Below are 16,917 nucleotides of genomic sequence, written 5' to 3'. Positions count from 1 at the left end.
ATATGACCCCCATAATAGCACAAGGGAGATTAAAATCTCCCCAATACCCCTACTCGCTATACCGCGAGTAGGGGCATGACCACTAAACAGTGAGCAGCCTGTGGCTGCTCACTGTAAAAAAAAAAAATGGTAATAAGGGGGGGACCTACTGTCCCCCCCCACTCTCCGGCCCCCACCCCTGCGCGGTGGGTGGGGGCCCTAATAAAACAATAAGGGGGGGGGACCTTCTGTCCTCCCCCCCGGCCCCCACCCCTGCGCGGTGGGTGGGGGCCCTAATAAAACAATAAGGGGGGGGACCTACTGTCCTCCCCCCTGGCCCCCACCCCTGCGCGGTGGGTGGGGGCCCTAATAAAACAATAAGGGGGGGGGACCTACTGTCCTCCCCCCCTGGCCCCACCCCTGAGCGGTGGGTGGGGGCCCTAATAACACAATAAGGGGGGGGGACCTACTGTCCTCCCCCCCTGGCCCCCACCCCTGCGCGGTGGGTGGGGGCCCTAATAAAACAATAAGGGGGGGGACCTACTGTCCTCCCCCCCTGGCCCCCACCCTTGCGCGGTGGGTGGGGGCCCTAAATGACCCCCCCCCATCAAGGTGACTAGGGGTCCCAAGCCCCTAGTCACCCCCCACCCAAAACATTCTATCCCCTACCTACCCCCCTCACCCTAAAAATAGTGAGGGGGGAATAAAATAACTAACCTGTAAAAAAAATAAAAATAAACTTACCATTTGACGACTTCTTTTTTCTAAATTCTTCTTACTTCAGCCCCCCAAAAGGCCAAATAAAAATCCATAAACCCGTCGCACTTTAAAAAAAAAAAAAAAAAAAAAAAAAAAAAAACGAGCGCAAACAAAAATGAATCCATCTTCACCCATGGAGGGCACGCCGCGTACTGAGCTCCGCAGGGCGGGTCAAGGCTTATAAAGCCTTGCCCCGCCCTGCAATTAGGCTTAGAAAACAATGATTGGTTGGTTTAAGCCAATCAGAGTGCTCTGTGTCATTTTACACAGCGTGGGAAAATTCAAAAGAACTTTCCCACGCTGTGTAAAATGACAGATCACTGTGATTGGATGGTTTTCAAACCATCCAATCACAGTGCTCTGTGTCATTTTACAAGCGTGGGGAAATCCCAAAGAACTTTCCCACGCTTGTAAAATGACACAGAGCAGTGTGATTGGATGGATTTCAAGCCATCCAATCACAGTGCTCTGTGTCATTTTACACAGCGTGGGAAAATTGAACTTTCCCACGCTGTGTAAAATGACACAGAGCACTATGATTGGCTTAAACCAACCAATCATTGTGTTCTAAGCCTAATTGCAGGGCGGGGCAAGGCTTTATAAGCCGTGACCCGCCCTGCGGAGCTCAGTACGCGGCGTGCCCTCCATGGGTGAAGATGGATTAATTTTTGTTTGCGCTCGTTTTTTTTTTTTTTTTAAAGTGCGACGGGTTTATGGATTTTTATTTGGCCTTTTGGGGGGCTGAAGTAAGAAGAATTTAGAAAAAAGAAGACGTCAAATGGCAAGTTTAATTTTTTTTTTTTTACAGGTTAGTTATTTTATTCCCCCCTCACTATTTTTAGGGTGAGGGGGGTAGGTAGGGGATAGAATGTTTTGGGTGGGGGGTGACTAGGGGCTTGGGACCCCTAGTCACCTTGATGGGGGGGGGGGGGGTCATTTAGGGCCCCCACCCACCGTGCAGGGGTGGGGGCTAGGGGGGAGGACAGTAGGTCCCCCCCCTTATTGTTTTTATTAGGGCCCCCACCCACCGCGCAGGGGTGGGGGCCAGGGGGGAGGACAGTAGGTCCCCCCCCTTATTGTTTTTATTAGGGCCCCCACCCACCGCTCAGGGGTGGGGGCCAGGGGGGAGGACAGTAGGTCCCCCCCCCTTATTGTTTTTATTAGGGCCCCCACCCACCGCGCAGGGGTGGGGGCCAGGGGGGGAAGGACAATAGGTCCCCCCCTTATTGTTTTATTAGGGCCCCCACCCACCGCTCAGGGGTGGGGGCCGGGGGGGGAGGACAGTAGGTCCCCCCCCTTATTGTTTTATTAGGGCCCCCACCCACCGCGCATGGGTGGGGGCCAGGGGGGAGGACAATAGGACCCCCCCCTTATTGTTTTATTAGGGCCACCACCCACCGCTCAGGGGTGGGGGCCGGGGGGGAGGACAGTAGGTCCCCCCCCCTTATTGTTTTATTAGGGCCCCCACCCACCGCTCAGGGGTGGGGGCCGGGGGGGGAGGACAGTAGGTCCCCCCCCTTATTGTTTTATTAGGGCCCCCCCCCCAATCTTTAACCCCCGCGCAGGGGAGGGGGGGTGTTTATTAGTTTTTTTTTGTTTTTTGTTTTTTACAGTGAGCAGCCACAGGCTGCTCACTGCTTACTAGACATGCCCCTACTCGCGGTATAGCGAGTAGGGGCATATTATTTACTAATACTAAGTAATCTTTACTTAGTATTAGTAAAGTTGGCTGAAAGACCAATTCAGGTATTTCAGCCTTTTAGTAGATAGCTCCCTGATACCGTGAGAATTAGGGAGTTATCTACTAAGCGGCTGCAAGATGCAGCCGCGGCAATGAATAGGATCGGAGTTTCATTCATTAGAATGAAATTCCGATACAAACAAAGTACCGAATTGCATCCTAACACCAATGGAGAAACAGTGCTCATTCTGTTAGGATGCAATTCGGCAGTTTTGCCGGCGTTCTGTCTAAGTGACAGGACGTTCGGCAATACTGACAGGAAGCATTGTGGGAACAGGGAGGAAAGCTAGGGATCATGGGAAAATTGCTCTGACCAGCGGAAATGAAGCACACTTTGCTCCTCCGCTGGTCAGAGCTGGTCAAGCGGAGGAATCCCATAAGACAAAGAGTCCCTACTTTGTCTTATGGTTTTAAAGAAAACTAAAGAAGACAGGAAGAAAAGAAGAACAGATCCTGAGAGAGGGGGAGAAGAGGAAGAGATTGAGGAAAGGTAAGTTCGGCATGACAGTGCCGCTTTAAAGGTCGCCCCCTCATTATTTTTAGGGTGAGGGGGGTAGGTAGGGGGATAATTTTTATTAGGGGGAAGGGGGTGACTAGGGGTTTGGGGACCTCTAGTCACCTGGGGGGGAGGGGACGTTTTTCGGGGCTCCCACCCACCGCTCAAGGGTAGGGGCCAGGGGGGAGGACACTAGGTCCCCCCCCTTATTTTACTGTAGGGCCCCCACCCACCGCTCAGGGGTGGGGGCCCTACAGTAAAATAAAGGGGGGACCTAGTATTTAAAATTGTATACAATGTAACATTCTTCTTCTTTCACTGGGTAAGTATATTAGTACTTAGGCAATACTGTGCTTCGGCACTTCGGCCATTCGGAAGTACCCGAATGTCCGAATTGTCCGAAATTCGTCCGAATTCCTATTCGGACCGAAACTAATTGCACATGTTTAACACTGACACATACACACACAAACAGATGCACACACCAACACACATATATAAAAAATGGCACATTCATACACACTCAGATACAAATACTGACACACTGACAGATACACTGACACACAGATACACACTGGCACGTACACAGATACGCAGATTGACACTCAGATACACATCTTTATACACAGTGCCAGTACACACTGCCACATACACACTGACACACAGGTACCCACACACTGACAGATACACTGACACACAGATATACACACATTGACACTCAGATATACATCTTTACACAGAGACAAACACACTGGCACATACACACACTCAGACTCACACCCTGGCACACAGATACACACAGTAACATATGCACACCTTGACACACAGATACATACATAGTTACATAGTTAGATAGCTGAAAAGAGACTTGCGTCCATCAAGTTCAGCCTTCCTCACACCTGTTTTTTGCTGTTGATCCAAAAGAAAAAAAAAAAAAAAAAAACCCAGTTTGAAGCACAATTTTGCAACAAGCTAGGACAAAAAATTCCTTCTTGACCCCAGAATGGCAGTCAGATTTATCCTTGAATCAAGCAGTTATTACCCTACATTGAAAGATTATATCCTTGAATATTCTGTCTTTGCAAGTATGCATCTAGTAGCTGTTTGAACATCTGTATGGACTCTGATAAAACCACTTCTTCAGGCAGAGAATTCCACATCCTGATTGTTCTTACAGTAAAAAACCCTTTCCTTTGCCTTAGACGAAATCTTCTTTCTTCCAGTCTAAACGCATGGCCTCGTGTCCTATGTAAAGTCCGGTTTGTGAATAGATTTCCACACAATGGTTTGTATTGGCCCCGAATATATTTGTATAATGTTATCATATCCCCTCTCAGGCGACGTTTTTCTAAACTAAATAGGTTTAAATTTGTTAACCTTTCTTCATAGCTGATATGTTCCATTCCTTTTATTAATTTTGTAGCCCGCCTCTGCACTTTTTCTAGTGCCATGATATCCTTCTTTAGAACAGGTGCCCAAAATTGCACAGCATATTCAATATGTGGTCTTACCAGTGATTTATAGAGAGGCAAAATGATATTCTCGTCCCGAGAATGAATGCCCTTTTTCATGCATGACAATACCTTACTGGCCTTGGCCACTGCTGATTGACATTGCACATTGTTGCATAGTTTGTTGTCTATAACAATTCCCAAGTCCTTTTCGTGTGTTGTTATCCCTAATTCGCTTCCATTAAGGGTATACCTTGCTTGTGTATTCTTTACGCCGAAGTGCATAACTTTGCATTTTTCAACATTAAATTTCATCTGCCATTTGAGTGCCCAGTCCTCCAGTCTATCTAAATCCTTCTGCAGCAAAGTAATATCTTGCTCACATTGTATTATTTTACAAAGTTTTGTGTCATCTGCAAACACTGAAACATGACTTTCAATGCTGTCTTCAAGATCATTTATAAAAATGTTAAATAGAAGGGGTCCCAGAACAGACCCCTGAGGGACACCACTTGCCACCTCTGTCCAGCTTGAAAATTTACCATTAACGACAACTCTTTGTATTCTGTTTTTAAGCCAATGTTCTACCCAAGAACAAGCATTTTCATCGAGACCGATTTCCTTGAGTTTGAACACTAATCTTTTGTGTGGAACTGTATCAAATGCCTTGGCAAAATCCAAATAGATCACATCCACTGCAACACCCTGATCTATACTTCTACTTACTTCTTCGTAGAACGCAATCAAGTTAGTTTGACATGACCTGTGCTTCATAAAACCGTGCTGATTTTTGCTGATAACCATATTCTTCTCAAGGAATTCTTGAATATTATCCCTTAATAACCTTTCAAATATTTTACCAGCCACAGAAGTTAAGCTCACAGGTCTATAATTTCCAGGCAAGGATTTTGAACCCTTTTTGAATATAGGAACCACATCTGCCTTCCTCCAATCCTCCGGAACACTTCCTGAAAGAAAAGAATCTTGAAAGATTAAAAACAGAGGTTCACTTATTTCTACACTTAGTTCCTTAAGTACACGTGGATGGATACCGTCAGGCCCTGGAGCTTTGTTTATATTAACTTTCTTTAGTTGCTGCAGCACATTGTCTTGAGTTAACCAATTACAATTATTCTGCAAGTTTTTAGTAGCAATCATTTGCACATCTATTGCCATGGGTTCTTCTTTAATATATACGGAGGAGAAATAGTTATTTAGAATTCCTGCCTTTTCTTGGTCTTCATTAACTAACACCCCCGTTTCAGTTTTAAGTGTACCTATACTTTCATTTTTGGGTTTTTTGGAATTTATGTACTTAAAAAATGCTTTGGGGTTGGTTTTGCTCTCTTTAGCTATCATTTTTTCATTTTGAAGTTTAGCAAGTTTAATTGCCTTTTTGCACGCATTATTTGCTTTCTTATATCTTTTATAAGATGCATCTGATTTGTCTGATTTAAATGCTTTAAATGCCCTTTTCTTATTTTTAATCTCTTGTTTTACTTCTCTACTAAGCCACATTGGTTTTAATTTGTTTCTTTTATACTTATTTCCCAATGGTACATACTGAGAAATGTACCTTTCTAATATTTGTTGGAAGATGATCCACTTATCCTCAGTGTTCTTTTCACTAAAGAGTTTATGCCAGTCAATATATTGTAAAGCTTCCCTTATCTTATTGAAATTGGCCTTTTTAAAATTATATGTTTTAGTATACCCCATGTGCTTTTGTTTTTTTGAGTTTATTTCAAAGGACACTATATTGTGATCACTATTTCCCAAGTGCTCACCTACTTGAATGTTGGTCAAAAGATCAACGTTGTTTGTTAAAACCAGGTCCAGACAAGCGTCCATTCTAGTTGGTGCTTGTACAAGTTGTGACATGAAGTTGTCATTTAACAAGTTTAAAAACCTAATTCCCTTTGCTGAGCTACTAGTCCCTATGTCCCAATTTATGTCTGGGTAATTAAAATCTCCAATAATTAAAGTGTTACCAAGATTTGCAGCTTTCTCAATTTGCATACATACACACACAGATACATAAACACACACACGGGTCATAATGATTATATTTGCAGTCACCCTCCTGTTATGTTACCTTTTATTTGCAGGAGGGTGAGTTGCTTGGAGTGCTGCTGGGGGCTGGAGTGCTGCTGGCTGCTGCTGGGGGCTGGGGTGCTGCTGCTTGGGCGGGCTACTGCTTTCTCCCTTCTCCTGCCTTCGGTCCACCCTGCTGGTGCGCTCTATGCCTGGGAGGATGTGACACGCTGTCAGTTCCTCCCAGCATCCCATACTATTTGGGGCCTGGACTTGCTCTTAAATGGCTGTGGCGTCTGACCTGGCCCCTGTTCAGGAATATCGATCAATGTGCCCTAAGTGCATGGGCCACCCGATAGGCAAATTTCAGTGTAACGCCAATTTTGTTCTCCACACAGATTGGGAAATGCTGCTCTAGACACGTATAGTTCTCCCTTCCCACATTCTCTCCTTAGCTGGCTGAGAACATAGCTCAGCCACACTAGACTCTCATGGAGTGGGATCATGCTATATGTAGGATACCAGTCTCCTATAATCTCATTCAAGACCCAATAGGACACACTAGCAGGTAGCTACTTTCTTTTTTTTTTGTAAATATGATTTTTATTTCAAAATTATGTGAATCATTCCGAGACGTGCAAGTCTCCTCGTACAGTTGTTAGCAATATTTAGGACTCAACGTGAGGCCAACCATAGGAAAACAGTAAAGCACAAATATAAACTTGTGGGCGCGCAGGCCCCATGTAGAAGTGGACTCGCAGGTCCTCGTCAGTGATCAAAACTGCTGTGTCATACTTCACATAACCATAGTATCCGTAAACAAAAAAAACAATAACAAATTCTTGTGGGCGCGCAGGCCCTATAAAGCTCAGAGCTCACAGGTGTACTTCAGAAGTCTGCAAGCAATATTCGTCTGGCCAGATCCGTAGCTATCGTGAGTTAGGTCTGGTGGCATGTAAGATCGCAATGGGCATTGCGGGTTCGGCTACCGACCAGGTCTTCAGGTGTGTAGGTCGGTTAGGCCGATGGGCATGGTTGTGCACGTTAGTCGTCAGTGCCCAATGCTCGTGTTCATGCAGCCTAAAGTGTCTGCTTGCTCTTGGTTACAGGTTTCCGTCTCTCTAGTCGGTCCGAAGTAAGGGAGTCAGGGAAAAAGGGGGCAGGGTCCAGGTAGGGAAGAGGGGATAGGGTTAGTCTACTGTCTCCGCTGTTGTTAGTCTTGGGGTATCGGTCGTGTAGTCCGTTAGCATGGACTGGAATTCCGGTTTCGTTGTCGTCAGTATCCACTGCGTCCATATGTCTAGGTAAGTCTGCTGTTGTTTTTGCGGGCCAGCCGCGTACATGATAAGTTCCTCAACTGCTCTGAGGTCCTCCATTTGGGCAAACCACTGAGATAAGGGCGGGGCCGTTTTATTCTTCCAAAACTGTGGGATTAATTGTTTTGCTACATTAATGATTCGGATCGTGAGTGTCTTTTTATATTTGGACGTGGGGGTGGGCGTGTGGTGGAGCAGCATAGCTGCCGGTTCAAGGGGTGGGGGGTTATCTGAGAAGCGGGCTATGATTTGGTGGATAGTGTGCCAGAACGGTTGAATCAGTTCGCAATTCCACCAAATGTGTAAGAGTGTGCCTATCTCCTTCTCACACCTCCAGCATAGGCGGGAGTCTTGAGAGTTTATGTGGTGCGCAGTAGCTGGTGTGTGGTACCATCTCGTGAGCAGTTTATAGGCAGTCTCCTGACTCTTGCTGAATGTTGAGCAGTGGTGGACAGTATTGCAGATCTTTTCCCATTCAAGGGCGCTAAACGTCCTATTTAGGGAGTCCTCCCATTTCCCCATAAAGTTAGGTGTCTCTACTGGAGTTTGCATTTGGAGGAGGGAGTAGAGGTGTGAAATTCCATGTGGTAGTGGGTCAGGGGCTGAGCATAGTCTCTCAAAAGTTGTGAGATCTCTGCCCAAAGCCTGTCCCTGAGGGAGGAGTTTTATGTAGTTGCGTACCTGTGCATAGCGAAAACGCGTCAGGAAGGACTGAGGGGTCACCCCACGTAGCTCTGTCAGGTCTTTCAGTCCCCGGTTGGAACAGACATGTCTCAGTCGGGGTAGGGGGTCGTCCACTAAAATTTGCAAGGCCTTCGGGTCCAGGCCTGGTTGGAAGTCCGGGTTATGGGTGAGGGGCAGAAGGGGGGAGGGGTGCGTACTGAGAGCATGACGCCCTATACTCCTTCTCCATACCGTCAGAGTCGCTTTTGTGTAGGGTGTGTAACGGGCTTCCCTCCCAGAACCTCCCGCTGGGAGCCATGGGAGTAGGGCGGCGGGGACCCCCGCTGCGTGTCCCTCTAAGGACTTCCACAGCTTGTGTACCCCTAGTTTGGACCATTCCACTACTCGTTGTAGGTGACACGCTTTGTAGTATAGCAGAAAGTCTGGGAGGGCTAGTCCTCCTTTGTCTTTGGGCCGTGTGAGCAGTGAGTATTTCAGTCTGGGTCTCCTCCCGTTCCACACATAGGACCCCAGTGCTCCCCGGAGTGTCGTGAAGAAAGAGGTTGGGATCAGGATCAGGTAGCTACTTTCTGACGTTTGTTTCACAAAATAAAACTTTTATTCCACACTCTTTATAGGGCAGAGTTTCTCAAACATCGTGTTTCCTCTTTTCCACTTTTGTTTTTTTTATGATTGAAAAACTGTGTTGATCTGTGCATTGTACCTGATCGCTTGCTCAAACATGTTCTCATAAAGTGCGGAATGAGACAAAATAAAATAAAGAATTTAATCCAAACTAAGAGATATAAATCATTCATTAGCCAAGGAGTTTGTGCTATTAAATAAAATAGATGGATGTAAAATGGTCTAGATCAGGGGTGCCCAATAGGTAGATCCCCAGATGTTGTTGTTGTAGAACTACAACTCACTACAACTTACAAAATGCTTTGCATGCCTTTAGAATGACCAAACATCGTGCAGATGTAGTTTTAAAACATTTTGGGTACCCCTGGTATAGATTTACTTTTATCAAAGCAAAATATATATATATATATTTGTATGTATGTATGTATGTCATCATTATTAATAGTAACTAGTTGATCCAGAATTAATAAGTTACTTGTTTAGGTGTCCAATTTTAGTACAAAAAATGTGTGTGAGATTTTGCTTAGATTTTGGCTCAATGACTACAATATGTTTGCATTAAAAGTTAAACTTGATGAATTTAAGTCTTGTTTTAAGCGTAAGTTGCTCTATTTCTATTTTACATGACCATATTGATATCTATAATGTGCTATGTGCGATTGCTTTGATCTAGTGATTACCTCTCTGCTTTCATTCTATGCCCATTTGAAATGGTGGGAGGTATAACCCCAACGCCAGTGTGCTCACTAAACAGACATTAGACCAAGGTAAATCTATACTAGTTGTAGTAGTTTAGTTATAGAATTCATCAAATGTTCTTCTCTTTCCTTATTGACTGTAGGAATCCTCCTGTGCTTACGTACTGATAGTGACTGCAGTGTATTGGGTGTCGGAGGCCGTGCCACTAGGAGCTGCTGCCTTGGTCCCAGCATTCCTGTTCCCTCTGTTTGGGCTCCTCAAGTCAAGTGAGGTCAGATATATATAGAACAGCTATATTTTTCTAAACAAAGATTAAAAAGACAATAAAATGATGCTGTCCATATTATAGTTTTGTGGGTAGATTAGACTTCTGGGTTCTTAACTGCCGTGCATTATGTATCAATTTGGGTAATTGATAGCATTTCCAAACCCTGAGCCAAAATAAACCTGAATCACCTGACCAACCGAAACACGTTGGTGAACAAGTCTGTTTCACTCTTGATTGTAAATTCCGACCGTGATGATTGGTGGGGAAAAATTATGATTGATGTTTTAGGCACAATCAGAAGATGTTTTATACACGGATCAAGTAAGAAATCGGCCAATATAATATATAAATGTGTACGTGTATACATATGTAATGTAATATCCTATTATATTAGTGACTGCGCCCTATTTGGAGAACATGGGGGGCGAAGGCTTTGCTCTGGGTACAGGGTTTTAATGTAGATAATGTAGGTTTAATGCTGCAAGTATGGGATTAATGCTACGGTTGCAGGGTTAATGCAGCATGATGTGGAATTAATACAGAAAGTGTTGATTTTTCATTTTTACATTCTTTATTCTGCAGTGCAAGTAATTGCATTCAAGATTCTGATGCCCCCACAGCATCAACATGCGTTCAATAACTGACATATTGTTAAATAGGCATGAAAAGAAGTTGCAATATTTTAAAGTAAAATAAATGGTTGTTCACGGGATTAAGGATTCACACACAAGTCCAGAGAATTAAGTAAAAAAATAATATATACAGGAGTGAGTCAGGACATAAGCAAAAAGAATAATTAAATCATCTAGGCATACTGACAACACAAGATACTCAGGAGGAGAGAATCACTAAACATTAGGTATTCTGGGCTCACGATGGTAACCCTAACAATTACTTACAGTGAAAGGAGCACAAGATAGGCAAACTTAAAGAGACACACAACTGTCCATACAAAATAAATAAAAATTACTCTTTAGTAGATGTACTTCCAATTATAACAAGAATGTATTTTATTATGCATGTTTTCATTGGAGTTACATCTAAAAACAGCCTGCAAAGCATGAAGTTCTCTTGTCTAAAGCCTTTTCAAGCCCTTCCTTCCTAACCTTGCCCAGACTTTCTGTGGCCGTCCAATCACAGACTTTCCAATGCAGCTCAATAAGAAGTTTTTCCAAGACAGTGCTCTGGACAATTGCTGCCTCTTGAGTTTAGTGCAAATAATCAAATCAGGAATTAACAGGGCCAGTTGTCTGCTTGAAAAGCCAGGGAGTTTAACCAGTATAATGGATAAAATTGTAATTTTCTATTGGAATCTGCTATTTTTTCAAAATGAAAAAAAATAGGACACACTTTTCACACATAATGCTTTTCCGCAGGCCTAAGTGATTTAACCCCTTAAGGACCAAACTTCTGGAATAAAAGGTAATCATGACATGTCATGTTTACTTAAGGTTAAGGGTCTGTAGTGTCCCTTTAAATTGAGTTGCAATTGCATAGTTGCAAAGTATACTATACTGATACTAGAGGACATATTGGATATAGTTTTTTTTTTTTTAATTCTTTATTTTTGGAAGCGCAATGTTAAGTACAAGCTCAAAATAAGACATATGCATTTCACAAGAAGTATGGTCACATGTATATGCGGAAAAGGTCAAGAAGTTGTGCGCTTTTTTTTTTGTGTAGGTGCATAAGTAAGATTATACATGCAGAAAAAAAGGGAAAAAACAATTGTCGCTGAGTAGTCGATTAATACAAGATAAAACATTTCTATCTAAGTGTTGCGCTAGGTGCTTGCCTGGCGTGTGTAGTACAAGGTTTTAACGATATGCTATATGGTATATAAGTAAGATTAAACATGCAGAAAAAAAAAAAATACAATTGTCGCTGAGTAGTCGATTAATACAAGAGAAAACATTTCTATCTAAGTGTTGCGTTAAGTGCTTGCCTGGCGTGTGTAGTACAAGGTTTTAACGATATGCTATATGGTATATAAGTAAGATTATACATGCAGAAAAAACAAATGTTGCTGAGTAGTCGATTAATACAAGATAAAACGTTTCTATCTAAGTGTTGTGCTGAGTGCATGCCTAGTGTGTGTAGTACAAGGTTTTAACAATATGCTATATCAAGGTGCTCAATGTAGAAATTTGGGCAACCTCTAACCTGCTTGTGTATACAGTAAAACAGGTTGAGAGTAACTGTCGCTGTAAGTTAGGTAACTATTGCTATGAGGCAATTTTGTAAGATATAGATTATATAATCAAGAGTGCGCCAGGGTTGATCGGCTAAACAGTGGTATGTCATATTAGTCTGCCCAAGCAGTGATTAAGTAGTGCAGATCATGGTGTCTGTAAAGTGTAAGCAGCTTAAACCTATACAACAGATCATATTAGTGACATCAACACTGAGGCCAGCTGACCTTATCAGATAGTACAAATATATTGCAACCAACAGTGCCAAGTTTTATCAAGAGAGCGAGGCATGCTTTGAGTAGTGTAGCAAAAAGGGGTGTAAGACATCCTAGCATACGTAAAAAGCACTCAGGTGGGGTATCTAGCGCTGTGCACTAATGATATGTCCCCCTGGGTGGTTGGCAAGAGTCCAAAACAGTCCTCTTCATCCGATGCCCCGCAGAGGGAGGCTGCTGGAAACAGCCGGTGAGTAGCTTGAGGCAGGTGTAAGGTAAAGGTGAGGCTTACTGGCATATCCGGAGGGCAGTTCGTGGGGGGGGTTAAACGTGACCCCGGTTGAGAGTCGTGTAGGTCGGAGTAGTCGCTGTCTGCTGCCGGTTCGTGGTGTTGGCGTAGCGGTCACGGCCAGGTTGGGCTTTACTTTCCGCACGGGTCTGCACGGGTTAATTGGTTGTGTTGTATCCCTCTTGCGCCCGTTCTGGGTCGTTGCCTGTCGGCTGGGCTGTCTGTGTGTCCTTTTCCCTGGAATCTGCGTAGCTGGAACTGCTGTGCGCAAGCTGTGGCTGGTTGCGGCACGGCTCCGTTTCGGTGCTGACGGGGCGCGCCTGTTTTGGCGTGTGGACGGTGTGAGTGTGGGACTGGACCCATCTCCCTCATTGCCTTTGCGCTCCGGGCCCAGCAGCCTACCGCCGGGTGAGCGTTCCGGGCTTGAGGGCTGCAGTAGGGCCTCCAGCTTCGCCCAGATTTCCCTGAATAGGCGGAGCATATCGGAGCTCCATGTCCCTTCTAGTCTCGCACATGATGTTGGTGCCTGGGCCAGTCGCCATATTGTATGCTCCGCTAGAGGCCCTTGGGCTCTGTGGCCCTGTTGCTCAAGCATGGCGTGTTCTGCTGAGCTTGTGAGGTAGGACCGGGATGACCCCCGCCGGTCCAGAGGGGGGGAACGAGGGCTCTGTGTCCGTCTAACCCTTATTCTCGGCGGCAGGAGAGCGGCCGCCTCTCCCGCGCCTGCCATACTAGTAGGCCTCAACGGTGCAGCGGGTGTAAATCGGGTCGGTCGTCGCTTGTGGGGTATCATTCTGTCGGCCCCGACTTCCCCCGCCATTTGGTGACTCTAGTTTGGCTTTTTGGGTGTCTTTTGGCAGTTTTGTCGCTTTTTCAGGTATTGGCCGCAGGAGCTGTTAAGGGTTGCTGCCGCTCAGCTCTGCGGTCCGGCCCCGCCCCCTGGATATAGTTTTAATTTTTTTATCAAAGGTACTAATTAATTTAAAGAGTCAAAGACCACCTCATTAAGATTTCAATATGTTCTAACCAATACGTAGTTTGTTTAAATAAATTAAAACCGATGTATTAATTTAACATGTATTCCTAATACTATATTGTTACACCATCTCTTTGGATTATTGCCCACCCCCCTTCCTAGAACAAAGAAAATAAAAGGTTTACTCATCTTTACTTCCCTTGCGTGCCGGTCTTGATGTAGCCACCCTGTCTCCCCAGCTATGATCATCAAATCTGATGATCTCAACCAATCCAATTGCTTTCCCATGTGAAAGCATTTGGAGGTTGGTGCAAATGCACAAGGCAAATCGCCTCACAGAGATGTATTAGGTTAGTGCATTTTAGCAAGTGTATTCAACATCTTCATGCAGAGCATGGAGATGGTAAATGTTGATTCTGCAACATTCCGAATGACTGCAACTCAAGGTGTCGGTAGATAGCACTATAAACACTGTAAATACTGTAAACACTGGCTTTTCTCAGAAACAGTCTCTATGTCTGCAGACAGGGCCGGACTGGGAAAGAAATTAGGCCCGGGCATTTTTCAATCAGAGCGGCCCCCTAAGAAGGGGGCGGGGCCAGAGAAGGTGTGTTTTGTCATCACTAATTACAAGCACGCCCCCTCTCAAAGTGAGCATGTTGGTTCAATGCGCAGAGCCCCGCTGAAGAGCTCTGGCATTAGAAAAAGGCCCTGAATTTGTTCTGCACAGCGCACCAAATTTAATAACATGCTTGCGCTGTGTTTGCTTTTAAATTGTCTCTGGTGCCTCCACAAGTGGGATACCAGAGGACAAAAGGGCCAGGAAAGTGTATGGTGCATGTGTTTGGAGCCTGCTTGTGGGATTGCGTGTGTGTAGAGTGTGGTGTGGTATTGTGTAAATAGGTCAATTTCATTTGTGTTTGTGGTGTAATATGTGTGGCTAGGGGCTGTAGAGAGTGTGTGTATAGGGGGCATAGTTTGTGTGTGTGTGTGTGTATATAGGTGACGTAGTGTGTGTAGGGGTTGTAGAGAGGGTGTGTTTAGAGAATGTTGTATGCGTTTGCTGACAAGGAATGCAGTGTGTGTGTGTGTGTGTGTGTGTGTGTGTGTGTAGGAGATCTAGTGTGTAAAGGACCCAGAGTGTGTATAGGAGATTGTGTGTGTGTGTGTGTGTGTATAGAGGATTAAGAGTGCATATAGGGTAAGGGATCTAGCATGTATCTGGAGCGTAATGTGTGTAGTGGTGCAGTGTGTGTATATATAAATATATATATATATGTGTATATATATATTTGGACGCATTGTATGTCTGAGGGGCGCAGGGTGTGTGTGTATGTAAGAGGGGTGCTGTGTGTGAGGGTGTTTTTATCTGCCGTCACATTCTAGGTTTCTAATTTTCTTTGTTAACTCACTGAGGGTTGTGTGTGTGTCTGGGGGTGCGGTGTGTGTGTCTGAGGGTGCTGTGTGTGTGAATGTATTTTTATTTAAATTAAAATATATTTTTTATTAACAATAAAAAAAAAGTTATAACCCCCCCTCCCTTCTTACCTTTATCCTGGGAGGGGGGCATTCTGCCATGAGGGGGAGCCGTGCTGCCTTCCCTGGTGGTCCAGTGGTGAGAGTGAACTCTAGCGAGATCTGAGCATTGCCGCGGTAACCGCGGCAACGCTCAGAATCCCGCGAGAGGACCCGGCGGAGCTGCTGGCTAGAGCTCCGCCGGGTCCTCTCTCCTGCCTCCCTCCCTCTCCTGCCGGTGGCCACATGTCAGTGTCTCTGGGCCGGTGAGGGAGATCTTTGATCTCCCCACCGGCCCATGAAGGCACACAGCAGGGCTGGCGCTCGGGTAGCGCTGGCCCTGCAGGGGCTGGCAGGGGAGGTCCTGTGATCTCCCCTGCTGGCCTCGGCCCCACGGCCATCGCGGCCACATTTGCCCGGTGTGCCTGATGGCCAGTCCGGGCCTGTCTGCAGATAAAGTCTCTATGGCCCATGTATGTACGTAGCGGGGAATATGGTGTGAGTAAAGAGACTACCCCATTTATCCCCCCAATAACGACAGACAATGAATATTGGATGAAACAGGCCACAGCATTTATTAAACTTACAACTGTAGGACTCATCCGAACTTTATTCTTTTTCCTTATACAGACATACAGACATACAGACATACAAATTAACACTTATTGCCCTACAGCCTCCAACTTAAATAACCGTCCTTGCCAACGAACTTAACCAGGTGCCTATGCACCAAAAACTTTACCCACGGGTGTCTCGCCTCCCCCCTCGTCCAAACCAAAATTTCCATCATCTTAAATGCTCTACCACCAGCGGGCTTTTAGCTCGGTGGGCACGTCCAATTCAGTAACTTAAGTTTACCTTACAGAGCAGGGTAGGTTGAGACCCACCTTGCACATCTCCTGACATTCCATCTGCTCCCCAACCCTGTTGGCAAGAACACACTCCCCGCTAGCTGTGACAGAACAAAACATAAAATTAGCGTCGGTGGGTGGGTGGGTGGGTGGGAGGGAAGGCACTGAGGTAAGAGGATCCCTTCCCCCCTACAAACACATAACCACTCCCCTAAACACATACACACCATCACTAGCACCATCCCCACACTCATACATGTGCCCTTGTCTGTTTAGCTGTGCTGACTCCCCAGGGCCTGAACCACAACATTAAGCTGTAGTGGTTCTGTTATCGATAGTATCCCTTTAAAGTTAGTGAATAAACTAGATTTTCGGGAGAACTGACAAGAGGATTAATAAAATGTAATCATAATTATTCATATGTTATTAAAATTCCCAAACTGTTATTTTTTTACCTCAAATTTCTAGTTTAGCAAATAAGCCCTTGCTAATAGTATATTACATTTGCAGTAAGTTGTGATGGTACTGACAACTCTCAGTGGTTTTATTCACTATACTCCAAACTGTAGCCAATTGAAATGCAAATTGCAAGACTAGAATGACAATTGACAATGCTTTTTTGTAACCCAGCAAGCAAACACTTTTTCACACACATAGGAACTCAAATAAAGCAAGAAAGGTTTGTAAAGTATATGATAAATCCTTATTGAAACTTACCATAAACGTTGTCAGTATGCGTTCTCTGGCACACCTCCTAGCTAGGGCAGTTTCTACAGCCTCTTACCATGCCTCTTACCTACCCCTCACCAACCCACTAATCCTCTCATC

At 44.9% G+C, this 16,917-nt stretch overlaps 1 protein-coding gene across 3 annotated transcripts in view; it reads left to right on the top strand.

The window, feature by feature from the left end:
* SLC13A4 (solute carrier family 13 member 4) overlaps positions 1–16,917 on the top strand; it is a 155,315-nt gene that overhangs the window by 8,173 nt on the left and 130,225 nt on the right. For all 3 annotated transcript variants that reach the window (XM_063447568.1, XM_063447569.1, XM_063447567.1), the window contains exon 2: positions 9,926–10,054. In XM_063447568.1, coding sequence (XP_063303638.1) covers positions 9,926–10,054 — 129 coding nt within the window. The remainder of the gene's footprint in view (positions 1–9,925; positions 10,055–16,917) is intronic.

The sequence above is a fragment of the Pelobates fuscus genome, chromosome 3 (genome assembly GCF_036172605.1).
Source record: "Pelobates fuscus isolate aPelFus1 chromosome 3, aPelFus1.pri, whole genome shotgun sequence".
NCBI classification, from domain to species: Eukaryota; Metazoa; Chordata; class Amphibia; order Anura; family Pelobatidae; genus Pelobates; species Pelobates fuscus.
The sequence above is the reverse complement of the archived record's forward strand: the minus strand, read 5'-3'. Positions and strand labels throughout refer to the sequence as shown.